Raw genomic sequence first — 17,514 nt, forward strand, 5'->3', positions numbered from 1 at the left:
AGGGCTATTCCCTGGAGAGCTTACCTGATGAGGTCAGGCCTAGTGAGAATATTAGTGTGGGCTGCTGCAGGATTCCAGAGACTGGGTGGCTTCAACAGAAATGTGTTTTCTTGTAGATCTAAAAGCAGGAAGTCTGAGATCAGAGTGCCCATATAGTGAGTGGGGAGGGCTCCCTTACTGGCCTGCAGATGGCTGTCTTCTCACAGTGTCCTCCCATAGCCTTTCTTCTGTGCATGGATGGAGAAGGACAGTTCTAGGGCTACTAATCCTATAGTATTAAGACCCTAACCACATGACCTCATTTAACCTTAGTGCCTAAACACCTCATCTCTAGCGTATTTACATTGGAGTTTAGAACCTCAACAGTGGATGTGAGAAGACAAGATTCAGTGCATAGCACCTTGATAAGCTCCTTTTTGATCAACTCATAGTTAACATGGGATCTTCATTATATCTCCAAATTCCTTTCACCCTGTAAAATAACAGAAGTTGGGAGGAGTGTGGTAGCCTTTCATTTCACAGTCCTAATATCTGAGGGCATGAGATTATATGGGGCATAAATGACAGGGGGTGGAAATCTTAGGTGGGGGCAGGCGTGTGAGAAGGGCAAGCCTCTACAGACAGGCTAAGAGCATTTAGTTGTCATGTGAGGTGCATTGTGGGTAGAATAGTAGAAGGGAGAGGTACACGGAGGCCCGCTGTGAAGAGCACTGGAGTTCAACACAAAGGATGTGTCTGGGAAAAGCACTTGGGAAACAAAATCAATGCATTTGATGTATGATGTGGTACTGATGCTGGGTTCAGGGTCCACATGGGAACAGTGGATTGATGGGTAGAGAATGAAGCAATGGAGACTGGCTTTTTCGATTGTTGTGCTTGAATCCTGATTGCGCCACTTAGTAACTTCACTCTCCGCCTGTAGGATGGCAGTGATGTACAAAGTCTGTGGACTCGTGTGAGGGTAAATGAAATATGTATTTCATGTTTTCAGTCCACTGCCTAGCACACAGCAATAAATGTGTATTCGCTCAACACAATTATTAAGTCAATAAATGTATATGATGTTCCAGATACAGTTTTTTAACATAACTCATAACTGACCTTAAACTTGTAATCCTCTTGCCCCAGTCTCCTAATTCCTGGAATTAGAAGCATGTATTACCACATATAACTTTTATCTCTTTTTAAATAGAAATATAGGTTACCTTTGATCAGAAAGTAATATCTAATCATAGATTTTTAGACCCTGTGATCACTTAGTTCTAGAACAGGGCTTTTCTCCCTGTTGGTCCTGATTATTGATACACAAAGACCTCAAGCATCTCTTGAGCCTCATTTCAGTGTTGTGATTTCTGTTGGCCACTGTTGAAATGCGTGTTTTGGACAATTGGAGGGCAGTGTTCCGTTTGGATGGAGGAGGTTGGATTTCAGAAAGAGAAAAGCCTTTCATTGGTGCTGAACGGGTGGTAATTGGGAGTGAACGAGGAGATGCAGCCGAGAGCACGAGGAGCAGCGGCGGGCCTGTGGGCTGCATATGGGGGAGAGTGAGGAGAGCAGGCCCTGGTCAGTGCTGGATTGCTGGCAGTCAGTTCTGTAACATGGTGCTTCCTTGACTGCTGTGGAAGATTTAGCATGATATAAATATATGCTGAAAATTGCATTTAGTGTGGACAATTTATAGGCCATTTCTAGTTCCCAGGAAAAAACAATTTTTAAAATCAATGGGCAGTGTTAACAACATGTCTAGAAGTACATGTATAGTTTGTTAGAGATGTCACAGTTGTGAAAAGGACAGTAGAGAACTGACCCCAGTGATTAGAGGCCTGGAGAACACAAAATTGTGAGTTTGTAGCCTGTGATATTTCTATTGTCTCTGAGAAAATTTAATCCCAGGCAGGCGTCAAAGCCTCTGTAATCACAGTCTAAGTGGGAACCTTTAAACTCTCTTCTGGCCTAGGAGGGGAGAAACCTGGAGTTGAGACTGTTGCTGATGGGGAAGCCTGAGGTCTTGAGTATGTTCTTCTGTGTTCTCCAGGAGGACTGCCAACCGGTGACATGGGGTGCTAAGCAAGATCAGTGGATAGAGCATAAGGGAGGCCCTGGAGGCTATTAGGGCAGAGGAGCTACAGTGAGTAACTGAGCAAATGAAGAATGGGGGTGCTTTAGGGAATGCAATTGAGAAAAGCTAGAGCTGACCTGGGAAGCCAGCTAGGAAGCTATCAGCTGTGTGAAGAGGATGATGATGCCTGTGGGTTTAGAGGTGAACAGATTAGAAATGGTGTTTTAAATCAGTCCCTTATTGCTAAATGTGCTAACACTGCCCAGACCTCGGGTCCCTTGATTCTGAGACAGTGGGCACTGCTTCCCAGAGGCATTCTGTCTCTAACTGCTGTGACATCAACTCTTGCAGCTGTCCTGGGTCTCTGCAGAGTCTCACTTGGGATTTTTTTGTTTTGGCATGTTTTTATTTCTTCTTTTCTAATTCCTCCAATATTGATGTTCCTCTGAAATCTGTTCTAGGCTCTGCTCTCTTTCATTCTCACAGTCTTACAGGGTGATCTCATTCCCTCTGCTCATGTTATGATGTTATGAAATGTTGTAATGTTTCATAACATTATTAGCATCTGTGTGCTAATGATTGCCACATTTTTATCCCCGGCCAAGGTCTATCTCCCCAACACCAGTCTCTATTGAACAAATACCCCACACTGCTATTGAGGTGGCATAGGCACCTCAGTCTCAAGTAAAACTTCCCAAGTGGCTCTTCTTATGCTCCCTGCCCCACACAATGGCCTCACCATTGTCTTGGCTCCTGGTGTGATGTGATGAGCATGTACCTGTGTCATCATCGTTCAGATCACAACACAGATTCCTTTGTTATTCTGTAAGTCCCTCATCCTCTGCCGGTCACTCTGCCGGGGCTGTTTCCTGGCTGAGCTAGTCCTTTGCCAGCTTCCCCAGTTCTTCAGCTTTTGTGTGTGTCGGAGGGCGGGGGAGACAGTGAAGCTGTGATTCCTCAGCTTCCTGCTTTGGCTGCCTCCCACCGTTCTTCCCCGCTCATTATGGACTCACCCTCCGGAATGCTAAGGCAAAATAAACTCCTTCTTCCTGTACTCGCCTTTTGTCATGGGGTTTTATCATAGCAACAGAAAAGTAACTAATACAACATTTGACAGTGTTAATAGCCAGAATATATAAAGAGGTCAGAAAGCTAGTTAACAAGAAATCAAAACAGCCCAATCAATAATAAATGGGCTAATGAAATGAACAATTCTCTAAAGATGAAATACAAATGGCCAATAAACACAAGAAAAATGTTCAACTTCACTAGACATCAAAAACTGCAAATCAAAACCACCAAAATTACATGCCACCGCAGTGAGAAAGACAGCCATCAAGAAAACAGTTAACAGTGTGTTGGCAAGGATGCCAAAAAGGGGAATCCGAAACGCTGCTGGCAGAAATGTAATAGTCCAGCCCCTGTGGAAGGCACTAAAAGTAGATCATATATGACCCATATATGGCACTCCTGGACATTACTCAAAGGTCTGAGTCAGCAAGCACATCACGGAGACAGTTGCACATCACTATTTACTGCAGATCTGTTCATAGTAGCTAAGTTATGGAGCCAGCCTGGATGTCCAACAATGGAGGGATGGGTAAAGAAAACATATGGCCGGGTGGCGGTGGTGCATGCTTTTAATCCCAGCACTTGGGAGGCAGAGCCAGCGGATCTCTGAGTTTGAGGCCAGCCTGGTCTACAGGGCAAGATCCAGGACAGGCACCAAAACTACACAGAGAAACCTTGTCTCAAGAAAACAAAAAAACAAGCAAACAAAAAAAGAAAATGTATGTGCACAATGTAATTGTTTTCAGTCATAAAGAGGAAAGTGGAGTCAATTGGAGAGAATCATAGTAAGCCTATTTAAGCCAGTTCATGAAAGATGAAATATTATATGCTTTCTGTCATTGTAGTTTCTAGATTTTATATAAAAACATAAAAGCATGTTGGTATATATGCTATGAAAGTAGGAATAAAGTTGTCTAGGGGATAAAGGGGACTAATGGCAGGAGGTCGAGTGAGACTAGGGACAGTAGTAAGCTATGATGCTCAGTGTCTTAGTTTGGGTTACTGTTGCTGTGATGAAACCCCAAGCAGCTTGGGGGTGAAAGAATTTATTTGGCTTACACGTCTACATCATGATCCACCATTGAAGGAAGTCAGGACAGGAACCCAAGTAGGGCAGGAACCTGGAGGCAGGAGCTGTTGCAGAGGCCATGGAGGGGTGCTGCTTACTGACTTGTTCCTCTTGGCTTGCTCAGCCTGCTTTCTTATAGAACCAAGCGTGACCATCCCAGGAATGGCCCCACCCACAATGGGCTGGGGCCTCTCACATCAGTCACTAATTAAGAAAATGCCCTACAACCAGATCTTATTTCAGGGCCATTTACTGACAGAGGTTTTCTTTTTCTTGTTAATGAAGATAAGTTATATAGTAAAAGGTCTGTTTTTATAATCTGAATTGTGCTTCATTGATGTATTTGTACAGGATCACGTGACTGCAGCTGCCTTACTGTAGCTTTGTGTAGGTGCTATGGTCTGGTAGCATAAGATCAATTGCAACTGCAATTCTTCAACATTTTCATGGCTATTCTAGTTCTTTTGTATTTCTGCATCATTTCTTTTAGAATCAACTTCTTAATTCCCAAAGGAAATAGAGATAGTAATTTTTAATTTAAAGAAGTCAAATCAAAGTTGTGGTAGTTTTGATTGCAATTGCTTGGCCACTGCCAATTAGGAAATAATCACTGACAGTATGAGTCCTCATTCCATGTGTCTCCATTTATTCCACTGATTTACTATCTCAGCAATATTTTATGGTTTCTGAGTTGAAATCTTTTACATCCTTCATTAGATTTATTCTTAGTTATTTGTTGATAGTATATATAAGCAGCAATTAGTTTATAAAATTTCTTCTGGAATCTTGGACTTGATCAAATTTATTTCTAGTAGAGTTAGATTGCAGATCCCTTTTGATTTTTCTGTATTCACAACCATAATATTTCCAAGTACATGCTTTTGACTTTTACTTTCTTGTGCTATGACTTCTTTCCTTTTTTAAACTAGTTTGTGTTAACTTTACAAAGTAAAGGGTTTCATTGTGCCTGTGTCCACACCTGTGCACACATGCTTTGACCACACCAGTCCCTTGTTTCTTTTGTCTCCAGTACTTCCTCTTTTAGTTTCATGCCCTGTTCTCAGTTACCTTGACTGCTTAGACTTCAAGGACTGTGTTGAGTAAAGTGCTGACTGTGGATGTCTTGTCCTGCGCTCTTTCTGGTCTTTGTGTTAATTGCAGCTGTTGAGCATTATTCTGCTCAGAAGTGGTTTTGTGATGGTCTTGCTGTGTTTCGGTTTCAGTGTTACTATTATGTGTAGTTGGAATTTTCTTTGGGTCACCAAATAGCTCCCAAATAAAGACAAGGAAACTTATTATTAATTATGAATGCTCGGCCTTAGTGTAGGCTTGTCCCCCTAGCTCTTTTAGCTTAATTTAACCTATTTCTATTCATCTATGTTTTGCCTCGGAGCTTTTTACCTTTCTTTCATTTTGTATGTCCCACTTTCCTGCTTCCTCTGTGTCTGTCTGTCTGGCCCCTGGTGTATTCCTGCTGTCTCCTTTTCTTTCTCCTTTTTTTCCGAGCCTAAAATCCTCCTCCTACTTACTCTCCCTGCCCAGAAGTCCACCTGTACACCCTCCCTCACTATTGGCCATTCAGCTTTTATTTATTTTGTTTTTCAAGACAGGGTTTCTCTGTGTAGCTTTGCGCCTGTCCTGGAACTCCCTATGTAGCCCAGGCTGGCCTTGAACTCACAGTGATCAGCCTGCCTCTGCCTCCCTAGTGCTGGGATTAAAGGCCTGCGCCACCACTGGCCAACCATTCAGCTTTTTATGAGACCAATCAGGTGCCTTAGGCAGGCAAGGTGAAACAGCAGCACATCTTTACATAGCTAAACAAATGCAGCACATCTTTACATAGTTAAACAAATATTCTGCAACATAAGCAAATATAACACATCTTTAATAGTTAGTCAAATGAAACACATCTTTGCATAGGTAAACAAAATACAACACATCTTTGCCTAGTTAAATATTCCACAACACTTGTGTTGTCAGGCAAATTGAAATACTTTCTTTGTCTCTGAAAGATTCTTAATACAGCTTGTATTTTACCAGCAAGCCTCTGAGCCTGGTCTGAGTAAGCAGACAAGATACTTTGTTTTGATGTTTTTAGTGCAATGAGTTGAAACAGGGTCTCACAGGTCCTTTTCAAGTACTACCACTGAGCTGTTCCCCTAGCCTGAGAAGGTTCTAATTATCTCTAATTTTTTAAAAGATTTATTTATTTATTTATTTTATGTATGAGTGCTCTGCCTGCATGTGTGACTTTACGCCAGCAGAGGGCATCAGATTCTACTTGAGATGGTTGTGAGCCACCACGTGGTTGCTGGGAACTGAACTCAGGACCTCTGGAAGAGCAGCCAGTGCTCTTAACCTCTGAGCCAACTCTCTAGCCCCTAAATCTAATTAAACAGGTAGTAATTGTTCATATTTTCTACTTCTTTAGATATGGAAACTAATGGTTTGGGGACAGTTTGACTACTTGATCTAAATTAAACTTACTGACATGAAGTTATTTGTGAGTCTCCCTTAATTCCTCCAGATGCCTGAAGGATCTCGAGAGAGGTCTCTTCCCCGTGGTGTGGTGTACTGTCGTCAGAAGCCACCATGGAACAGAGCTTTCCTTGGCTCGCAGTTCTGGAGCCTAGCAAGCACAGGCTCTGATGGCCCATGGTGGATGGCGGTGGATGCAGGATCCAGCAGGGGGGTGTGGGTTGGGTCAGGCTGGTCCCTTTAGTAACAGCCCTGTCCTGAGTATTGAAAGGGTCACGTGAGAGCGCATCCCCAGTGGTATCCTGCTAGACCTCACTTTTTAAAGCTTCTATTACCTCCCAGCACCACCACCCCGAGGACCGTGCTTCCCATCATGTCAGCCTACGGGGGACACAGTTAACCCGGGTACAAACCAGAGCAGCTGGCCATTTGTTTTCAGGCATCAAACTTTTTCTCTCCTGTGACTGACCTTTCACCTCTCCCCCGCCCTCCCCCCACACACCGAGTTTTCTGTCATTGTTTTACTCAGGACAATGCCTGCTTTTGCTCAGGTGGTTGCTGTAACCACACACTACCTTTCTTGTTTACTGCCCACACCGCATTCACCTTATGTGAGAAGGAAGAGCGTTCTCTTTTTATTTTATTTGAATTACTAACTTGTATTAATTTTGCAAACTGAAGAGTCTGCTGTAGCATTTCTTCGCATCAATCATGGCTGCCCTTCCTCTAGCCTCAACTGTCCGCTCTCTCAGCCCTCTGCAGTCCCCGAGAGTTCCCGCATAGAGCTTTCAAAAGTACAAATATAATGACATCTTTTCCAGCTTAAGAGGTGAGCGGCTTCCCAGTGCATTCTGAATAAAAGCCTGAGTTCTTTCCAGGATCGTTGTTGTTTGTCTCAGTTGGTCCCTGTCACCCTGCATTTCTCTCCACTTCACCCTCCCCACAAGCTGCAGGAGCTGTGCTGCTCCGCACAAGCTGCAGGAGCCGTGCTGCTCCCCACAAGCTGCAGGGAACTGTGCTGCTCCCCACAAGCTGCAGGGAACTGCTGCTCCCCACAAGCTGCAGGGAGCTGTGCTGCTCCCCACAAGCTGCAGGAGCCGTGCTGCTCCCCACAAGCTGCAGGGAACTGCTGCTCCTCACAAGCGGCAGGAGCCGTGCTGCTTCCCGGAAGCTCTGGTTTGTCGCTGCCCCTCTCAGACTTGCATGGAGCAGTTCGCATGCCACATGATCAGCGTTAAGTAGAGAAAACGCCTTCTCAAGTCTCGTTTCCAGAGATTGTGGTTAAATGTGATTGGGTGTTCTCGATATTGGATATATAATTTTTCATTCAGTGTATATCTTTACATTCACAACAATATCTAGCTTCTAAGAACTTTCATTACACTCAGTTTCTCTCTCTCTCTCTCTCTCTCTCTCTCTCTCTCTCTCTCTCACTCTTTCTCTCTCTCTGTGTGTGTGTGTGTGTGTGTGTGTGTGATAGCATTAGGTAACAAGGCGAGTCTGTCCTCCATCACCAGGGTGACTGGTATAGTTGCTTGATCCCTCCTCCCAGCATGCAGAGTGCAGAGTTTTACCCCAGCTGGGAGTACTAGCCTTGACCAGTCACCCTAGTGACTAGATGACTAGCCTTGACCAGTCACCCAAGTGACTAGATGACTAGCCTTGACCAGTCACCCAAGTGACTAGATGATTAGCCTTGACCAGTCACCCAAGTGACTAGATGACTAGCCTTGACCAGTCACCCAAGTGACTAGATGACTAGCCTTGACCAGTCACCCAAGTGACTAGATGACTAGCCTTGACCAGTCACCCAAGTGACTAGATGACTAGCCTTGACCAGTCGTCACCCAAGTGACTAGAGGGTGTGTCTCTCTTTATAGAAGATTTCCACGGGCCTGTTCTCAGGAAGCATCCCTTCCTCAGGCAGCCATCCTGTGTGAAGGCAAAGCATTTGCTTCTTCTCTTGTCAGGCCTTCCCCTCCTCACCCCCGCGAGGATCAGGATGTGCCATGTTATTTTGAAAAGCCTAAATCCTTGAAACTTTTCTTCTCCAGCTGGATTTGAAAGGGGGCCATTCTGAGCCCGGTCTTGATGTGGCAGGGGCTCTGAGGGTCTATTTGGATAACACTGAAGAGTGGAGGAAATGTGACTCTGTCTGTGGGTTTTAAGCCCCTAAGGTAAGATCAGAAAGTGTCTGGGGCAGTGAGAGCCAAATAGTTGAAGTCATACATTAATTATGGTCATGAATCATTTTTATTTTTAAAGTCCTTGCCATTTGACAAGGTGGTTTGCACAGTACCAGTGGAGTTCTAGGCAGCTCCCCCAGAAAGGAACCGCTATTTGTGGGCGTCTCTGCGGGTTGATAATACCTATTGTTTTTAGTAAAAAATGCTTGTTTCCCCTGCCTGAAGGAGTGGTCTCTATGCAGTTTTTCTTGATAAAGTATTTTGAATTTAGAAATGTAGGAAACAGTGATCTTTCAGTTAATCTCCCACTCTATCAATCAAAATATCCAGTCTCATGAATGTGCTAACGTTATGTGTAAAATCTGGACATCAGGAAAGACATTGAGCGGCTCTGTTGTATCTCACCCTGTGCTCAGCATCTAGAGTGTGTGTGAGAAGATGAGTGTATTCTTGCCCCTCAGAAAGAGCTGCTAAGGAAGAGGACAAGAGAAGAACCATTCCCTGTAGTGTGTATGGTCCTCAGTGCTGTTTGCTGTGGTGCTGTGTGTGGTGTAGTGCGTATGTCCAGAGCAAGGAGCAAGTGCCTCCAGCTGCCTGGTGCAGTCAGGGAAGGGCAGCGGAGCAGAGGCTATGGCTGAGCTGCTTCTTAGTGGGTTAAGTAAAGCTTTGCTTACCTGTGAGGGTGCAGAGAAAATGTGTGGGCAGATACATGGCTTATAAAGAGGCACAGGAGTAAGACATGGAAGATTATGTCCAGGTAAATGCCAGTGGATCAGTATTACTGAATTTGAAGATACAGGGAGATAGGTTAGGGATGAAATAGGGCCATTTCTCAAAGGCCTCCCCTTTCACTCAGGTTTCTGTTGAGGTGCCTTTGTAGGACCGTGTTATTATCAGTGTAACTAAGCACACATAGGCACATCAAGAGGAACAGGATGGTGCAGTCCTGAGGGAGCTGCTGAATGACTGGTCTTAGGAGCAAAGGCACCTCCTAGAGTTGACCCTTTTCAGATGACCCCAGCAACTATGAAGAAATTCCCAACAGCCTAGAAGTGTCCTACTGACATGCTCCCAGAGATATTGATGCCATAAAATCCATTAAAAAATGAGCGATTCCCTCTCCCCCTGCAAAGAAGACATGCAGGCTAAAATTGATAGCCAATTTTAATAAATGAAGTAAAATTGACGTACAGTACATCATAATGTGAGTTTTCCTCACACTTCCTCAGTTCCCTAGTGTCTGTCCCTGGCCACAGAAGCAGCTAGCTACCCTTCTGTCACCACGGCTAGGTCTTATCTGCTGGTGGGGTTTAGATCAAGAGCAGGACACAACTATTCTTGTTTTGCTTCTGGCTTTCTTCATTCAGCATGTTTTTGAGATTTATTCATATTCTTGTGTGTATCAGTTACTCTCAGTAGACTGTTACCATACAGGTCTTAATTTGGTTCTCAGTGTCCTAGCTGGTGAATATTTGGATTGTTTTCTGTGACTTTTTTTTTTTTTTGAAGACAGTGTCTTCTGTAGCTTTGGCTGGCTTTGAACTGACTATGTAGCTCAAGCTGGCCTTGAACTTTTGATCTTCCTGCCTCTGCTTCCCAAGTTCTAGGATTACAGGGGTACACAGCTACACCTGGCTTCTGTGAGCGTTCTGAAACTGATCTTGTGAACTTATGTTTTTGTCTTTTCTGGGTAAGCACTTATGATTAGAATTACTGGACCGAAGGTTAGATGTATTTTAAATTTCCTAAGAAACTGCCTTTTCAAAATGTTGGTATTATTTAACTTACTAGCAGTGCCCGTACATTCCGGCTGCTCCCCACCCTGGCCATCACATAACTTTAGTTCTAATGAGTGTGAAACAGCATCTCACTGTGAATGTCATTTACATAAATTCCTTTTTCTATGCTTACTTCACTTTCTCTTTGAAATCAATTTTTAGTGCACAAAGTAGTGGACATTATCATGGTAGTTTCATTCATTCATACCTACATACATACTCACTCTTGTACTTTGCCCATATTTCCCCCTCTATTACCTTTCCTCGTCCCCCCCCCCACTCCCCCATCTCTGTCCAGTGCAAATTGCCGTGGTGTTGGCACAAAGGTATTTTCTAGCCAGTGTATAATGTCTCCTGAGCGATCCTTGCAAGCTTTTGATGGCTTTGGTTTCCTTGGTGCTGACAGGAATGCCTACCCATGTACTTTTTCTTTTCCTTTCCCTGGGGCAGAGGTTGTTAGGCACTTTCTGTGTGTGTGTGTGTGTGTGTGTGTGTGTGTGTGTGTGTGTGTGTGTGTGTGTGTGTGTATTTATTGGTGATTTATTATTTTTTTCTTTTGAGAATGTCTCTTCAGTTCATTTGCCCATTCATTGAACAAATAATCTGTGGGGTTTGGGGTGTGTGTTTAATTTTGGGTTGTTTTATTTTATTTGGGGATTGCGGACCAAGCCCAGGGCCAACCACTCTACCACTGAACTAAATCCCCAACCTGTTGAGTTTTCCTCTACTAGCCGTGGGTATGGCTCCCATCAGATGGAGCTCTCCCCACTCCTAGGCTGTCTTCATCCTGCTGACGCTCGCTTTGCTGTGCAGCTTTTTGACTCCCCATCCACCGTCGGCGGCGGATCCCGCTGCGCTGCTGGAGTCCTTACAGAAAGTCTGCGTCTATGTCTGTATCTCCAAGTTGCCCGTGCTATGTCTTGAAGTAGTTTTTGTTTGTTTTATTTTTTTTTTTTTCCTCTACCAGTTTCAGAGTTTTAGGACTTAAAGTCTTTGATCCACATTGTTTTTTTTGCAAAGTGAGAGGGATCCGATTTCCTTCTCCTTTATGAGAATATCCAGCTTCCCGCACCATTTATGGAAGAGTGTCTTTTCCCTGGTGTGGCTCCCGCATAGTTCTTTGGTTTTGCTCCTTTCTCCTAGTTTGAAGACTACATTTTCACTTTCCTCGTGATATCTCTAGGTGAATAGACATTCCTGGTTCTGGTAAACTAGTTAAATGGTTGTTCTGTTGCTGGGTGTGTATGTATGTATGTATGTATGTATGTATGTATGTATGTATGTATGTGCATCACATGTGTGCCTGGTGCCCATGGAGACCCTGGAACTGGAATACAGATGGCTGTATGCTTCCTCATGGTTTCTGACAACCAAACCTGGGTCCTCTGTAAAACCATTGTTCGGAGGCATGTCTCCAGCCCCTTGTTTGAGACAGTCTCACTACTCTGTCACCACTGGTCTCAAAATCCTGGGCTCAAGTTGTCTTACCTCTGCCAACCAAATATCTGCATGTAGAAGAGCACCTGGTTATTGATCTATTTCTTATCTTTATGTTAGTAACATACTTCTTTGATCATGCAACTGCAGAAAACCTTGATATCTGACCGATTTTAAGATTGGTTTGTTACTTCTAGATCTTTTACTCTTTATATAAATTCTAGTAATTTATATAAAGCCCCATGAATCCCCATGTCTCTGCTTCCCAGCAATGAGATTACAAGCTTGTGCTGCCATGTCCAGCTTTCACATAAGTGCTGGGTAGTGAACTCAGGTCCTCATGCTTGAGCAGCAGGCTCCTTTCTGACTAAGCCTTCTTCGCGGCCCCTCAACCCAATCATTTTCTAAAGTGCTTCCAACCCTCTAGAGTCCTTCACCTTAACTATGTTGTAGCAGAGGTAGGCTTTTCAGAGCGCTGTTATTTTAGGATTGTGATTCCTGTTACTTCATTATGTTTGAATCTAGAAATAATTGGTGAGTTCAGGGTTGGTTCTGTTTATCCTAGGAGATTTATAATTCATGTCTGTGACTCTCTGTGTTTAGACTTTGTAATTAACTCGCTTACATTTCTCTACAACTTGTATTCCAGGCTTCATAGAGCCCAGTGCGCAATTAAACAGACTCAGGTAACCGTTCAGAGGATTGGAAAGGAAATTGAAGAGAAACTAAGACTCACGTCGACAAGCAGTGAGCTGGTAGGTTTTTGTACAAGTGCCTGTTCAAACTCCTTGTTTTCTTCAAATGATTATCATATTATTCTTGGAAAAAATATCTCTAGACAGTACCAATAATGATGCTAATAATGCTGCATTAAGATGGCTGCTGGTGTATTTTAAATGTTAGAAATAAAAGTTCCCATTTGCTAATAACGTAAGGTACATCTGCCATGTTCTGTTAGATGAAACTTGAGATTATATGTAATTACTTGGAAGATGACTAGCAGACTAGTTTATTAACGTCTTATAAATAAGAAGTGTATAGTGAGTAAAAATAGCTGCCAGGACGGGGTGGGGGTGGGGGAGACCAGTAGGGACTAATTTACTGAAAGTAAGCATTTGGGTGCGTACCGACAGCTCAGCCACTAAGGTACCTGCCCCAAAACCTGACTACTTGAGTGTGGTCCTTGGGACTCTGGGTGGCAGAAGGAAAAAGCCCATTCCTACACATTGTTCTCTGACTTCTATGACACACGCACTTACAGATACTAAATGAATAAATAAATGTGAAAACACATTTTATTAGTGTATATATGTAATGCTGGGTTTGATGAAGACAGTTTCTAAAAATTTGATTTGTACTTTGATTATATTTACCCAGGATTAATCTACTTTTAAAAGATGGATTTTAAAATCAATAGGATCAAACATAAGAGGCCCATTTGTGAACAGTGTTTACCTTTAGAGAAATGTGGGTTTGGTGAGGCATTCCAAAGAAACCGTGATCTCGGTCCAGATGGGTGAATTGCAGATCTTCATAGAATTGGATGCTTTTTTATACTCTTCCTTGAGAGGGCAAGAGTGGCGCCTTTAGAATGACTGGTCTGTCTCTGTGAGCCAGGTGTGAGCACTAAATTACACTGTGCTTCAGATGAAGCCACGGACTATGTACAGCTTTCTATGCACTATGGGGTATAAAAATACTTAAAATGCACAACTTGCCATGAAGTCACAGGAATCATTTGCACACAGGAACTATTATCTCACATACAGAGCCTCTCCTCACTGTCACTTGTACACACTTATCCAAAGGCACCTCTTACACTGAAGGTTTGTCTATACAGTCACATGCTCCTGGAGTTACAGGAGGCATGTTTGCATGCTACCTATGCACATTCTCTCTCCTAGGATTTGAGCTAAATGAATTTGTTCAACCTGTAGAAATTTGCTGATATTGGCAGTCCCCACAGTTGAACTTCATACATGCACTTGTGCTGTCCCTGGCACATAGCAGATGGCCAATGGTACCCAAGTAACAGTAGTAGCTGTTTGGGTCTTGATAGCACTTTCTTTGTCTATGGACAATCCTCCATGCTAGAGAAACAACTGTCCATTGTGTTATAACTTAGGGTCAATAAAGGACTAAATTCCAGGCCGTAAGTATATTGTAGGGGGAGGAAAAAGTGTCAGGTTTTAATCCTTTCTGCAATGCACAAAAATGCTGCATTTTTAGGACCCCTGTCTGGGGAGAACTTGCTAGGTTTTATTTATCTTACTTTCCCAGGCAGGACTGGGAAATGACTTGCGTCATTAAGTGGCTGCATATGCTTTGTCTCAGGGTGGAAACATGTATGCTTAATCCTGTTTTTCTAAAATATAAGTGGTGACACACGGTATCAGGTGATAGAATGTGTGAGTTTACCGAGGTCAGGTTCACAGGGTCACTCACTCTGTGGTTTATGCTGCCTAGTTAACACAGAAGGAAGTCAAGGAGTTTTGAACTGGAAGTGAACCTAGAAATCATCTAGTTCCCTAAATACCCCATTGAAAATCACACCCTAGTACACCCAGTTCCCTCTCCTGCTTGGTTGTTCACTGTAGTATTTATTACCATCCAACATATCTACTTAATATATTTTTGTCTCTCCAAACTCTATGAGACTTAGGATCTCCACCCTCCTATGTCTCCCTCTTCCTTCAGTTTCTCCTCCTTCCCTCCCTCCCTTCTCCTCCCCTCCCATTTGATTCCCAACATCGAGACAAGTGTTTGCTCATAGTAGATGTGAAGTAAGTATTAAGTATTTGTTGAATTTAAGATGACTCCATTAGGTTGGAGAGATGGCTCATCAGTTAGACCCTGGGTCTCTTTTAGAGGACCCAGATTCAATTCCCAGCACCCGCGGGGGTGGGGGTGGGGGGGTGAACAACAACTCACAACTGCCTATAACTCAAACTCCAGGGGACTGATGCCCTCTTCTGGCCTCCATGGACACTTGTACACATGTGGCATACATCCAAACAGGGACACAAATATACATATAAATAAACATTAAAGTAGAAAGAATCCACCCCAGTGCCTTGTTATAAACTCTAAGTTTACTTGTAGCATATTAGAAGTTGTAGCAGGAATTTTAAATGGTCTTATTAATAAAATCAAACCCGGAGCCAGGTATTGGGGTGAATGCTGGAAGATCAGAGAAGCAGAACAAACCACAGCCGCCTCACCTTGCCAATTCCTCAGCTGATCCTGTTTCCTCAGACTGGAAGATTCTGAGTCCTCATCCAAATGGATCTTAGCTGAATTTTTAGGCTCAAAAGCCTAAAAGCTTAATCAGCCAGAAGCTTCGAGTTTCTGGTCTTCACGCCTTATATACCTTTCTGCTTTCTGCCATCACTCCCTGGGATTAAAGGCGTGAGTCACCATGCTTGGCTGTATCCTTGAACACACAGAGATCCAGGTAGATCTCTGCTTCTGGAATGCTAGGATTAAAGGCATGTGCTACCACTGCCTATCCTCCATGTTTAATATTGTGGCTGTTCTGTTCTCTGACCCCAGATAAGTTTATTAGCATGCACAATATTTCAGGGAACACAATACCACCACAAGAAGTACTGTTACCTTTGCAAATTGGTCCAAGTCCATTTACTCCATCCTAAGTATTTTTAGTATATATGAATCACTCTTCACTTTAGCCCAAGTGAAAGGGCATATTTGATGCCGAAATCAATCAGTTATCCTTTTTAAACCTCTTCTTAGTTAGCCTTAAATAATTATCTGTTAAGAGATGCAGAGTTTATAGGTGATGCCTTGCAAAGATTTGGCATCTTGTCGCATTACATCCATGCCCAACATGAACTCTGGCATTAACTATATTTCCTAGGAAATGTCTGCTGCCGTCATCATGGGCTTTTACATTGTGTCTGGGGTTTTGTTAGCTGCTTTTGTTACTGTAGTTGTGTGTCTTTTAACTTTTTTGTTTTGTTGTGGTGCTATGCTGGAGCACATTGGTTGAGTTTAGAATGTTAACCCCACTTTGTATGCCTGAAGGAAATCCTCTTGGTCATAATAAATTATTTTTACCATATTACTGTGTTCAATTTGTTTAAAAATTTAGCGAATGTTTTTCTTTTATTTTCATGGGGAATATTGTCTGCAGTTTTGTTTTCTTGCTATCTTTTTTGTGTTGAGGGTGATGAATGTATGTGCGTGCAGTTTTCCATAGTCGTGTGTTTGGAGGCTGGAGAAGGATGTTCGGAGCTCTTCACTATCACCTCTGCCTCATCCCTTGAGATGGGCTCTCCCCAGTTTTTGACTAGGCTGGTGGCCAGTGAGCCCAGGGATCCTTTAGTTTCCACATACTTCCCCCAGCACTGGATTACAGGCTCACAAGGGCATGCCCTGCTTTTATATAGATGCTGGGGATCCAAACTCGGGACCTCAGGCTTTCCCAGCACGCAGCCTTCCCTGCTGAGCTGTCTCTGTGTTCTTGTTAGCTCTTCATTTGGTTTTTGTTAGAGTGATACTGGTCTGCTTTCCTGGCAGGCAATGTCCTTCTTCTCTGTTTTTTGTAGGAAATGTAGAGTTGGTTGTAGTTTTCTTTGTAAGTTCTGAGCTAGAAAAGCAGTTGCAACAGTTACAGGATTGTTCCAGTTATCATCTTGTCTTCTTTGGTAGTTAACTGTGTCCTTGCAGGGACTTTCATTCAAGAGGATTCTAAAGGTTATGTAGTGTTCCCTTTTCACTTCTAAATTACAGTTCTGTGATGAACACTCCATGTCTTAGCTTGTGTCCATATCTCATATCTTAGAAGAAGTGCCAGGTTTGGAGCATCTGCTCGTAAAAACCAAACTTTTAGATTTATAAGAATTTTGCAATGATAATTCAGAATTTCCCCATATATTCCTCCCAATTTTCACTAATGATGACATCTTCTGTACCCATGGTGCAGCTGACATGGTGTGTAGTCAGAGCTAAGACTGTAACATTAATATGTCACTGTTAACTCCTGACTTTGTTCAGATTTCACCAGTGTTTCCATTCAAGCCTAGCCTAGGCTACTTATTGAGTTCAAGGCCAGCCTAGGATACATAGCAAAACCCTTTCCAAAATAAGTAACGTAATTAATAACTCTTTCAGGTTGACTTTTGCGTCTTTTACCCTCTTTTAGTGTTCTTTACACTGCGGTGCTGTGTAGTCGGGTTCATCTGGCATTTGCCCATCTTAGCCCTGGCATCAGCCATTTCTCACCAGAGCCCTGCTCCTTAGGTTGGCTGATGGTGTTCAGAAACAAGATCTGGTCACTGGGTGTGCTTCGTGCTTTTAAAGCCCTCTCAGTGGACATGGTTATCTCTGTATGAATGTATATCTATCTGTAGTAAAATAAACATGAGTTCATAATAATGTTTTCAATCCTAATGCCACAGAGTTTATTCTGGCTTT

General features: G+C 43.1%; 1 protein-coding gene across 1 annotated transcript in view; it reads left to right on the top strand.

The window, feature by feature from the left end:
- Uvrag (UV radiation resistance associated) overlaps positions 1-17,514 on the top strand; it is a 279,199-nt gene that overhangs the window by 122,883 nt on the left and 138,802 nt on the right. The window contains 1 exon segment of the mRNA XM_052762201.1: positions 12,728-12,833. Within this exon segment, the coding sequence (XP_052618161.1) occupies positions 12,728-12,833 (106 nt within the window).

The sequence above is a fragment of the Peromyscus californicus genome, unplaced genomic scaffold (assembly GCF_007827085.1).
Source record: "Peromyscus californicus insignis strain IS unplaced genomic scaffold, ASM782708v3 Scaffold_4__1_contigs__length_199733344, whole genome shotgun sequence".
Taxonomy (NCBI): domain Eukaryota; kingdom Metazoa; phylum Chordata; class Mammalia; order Rodentia; family Cricetidae; genus Peromyscus; species Peromyscus californicus.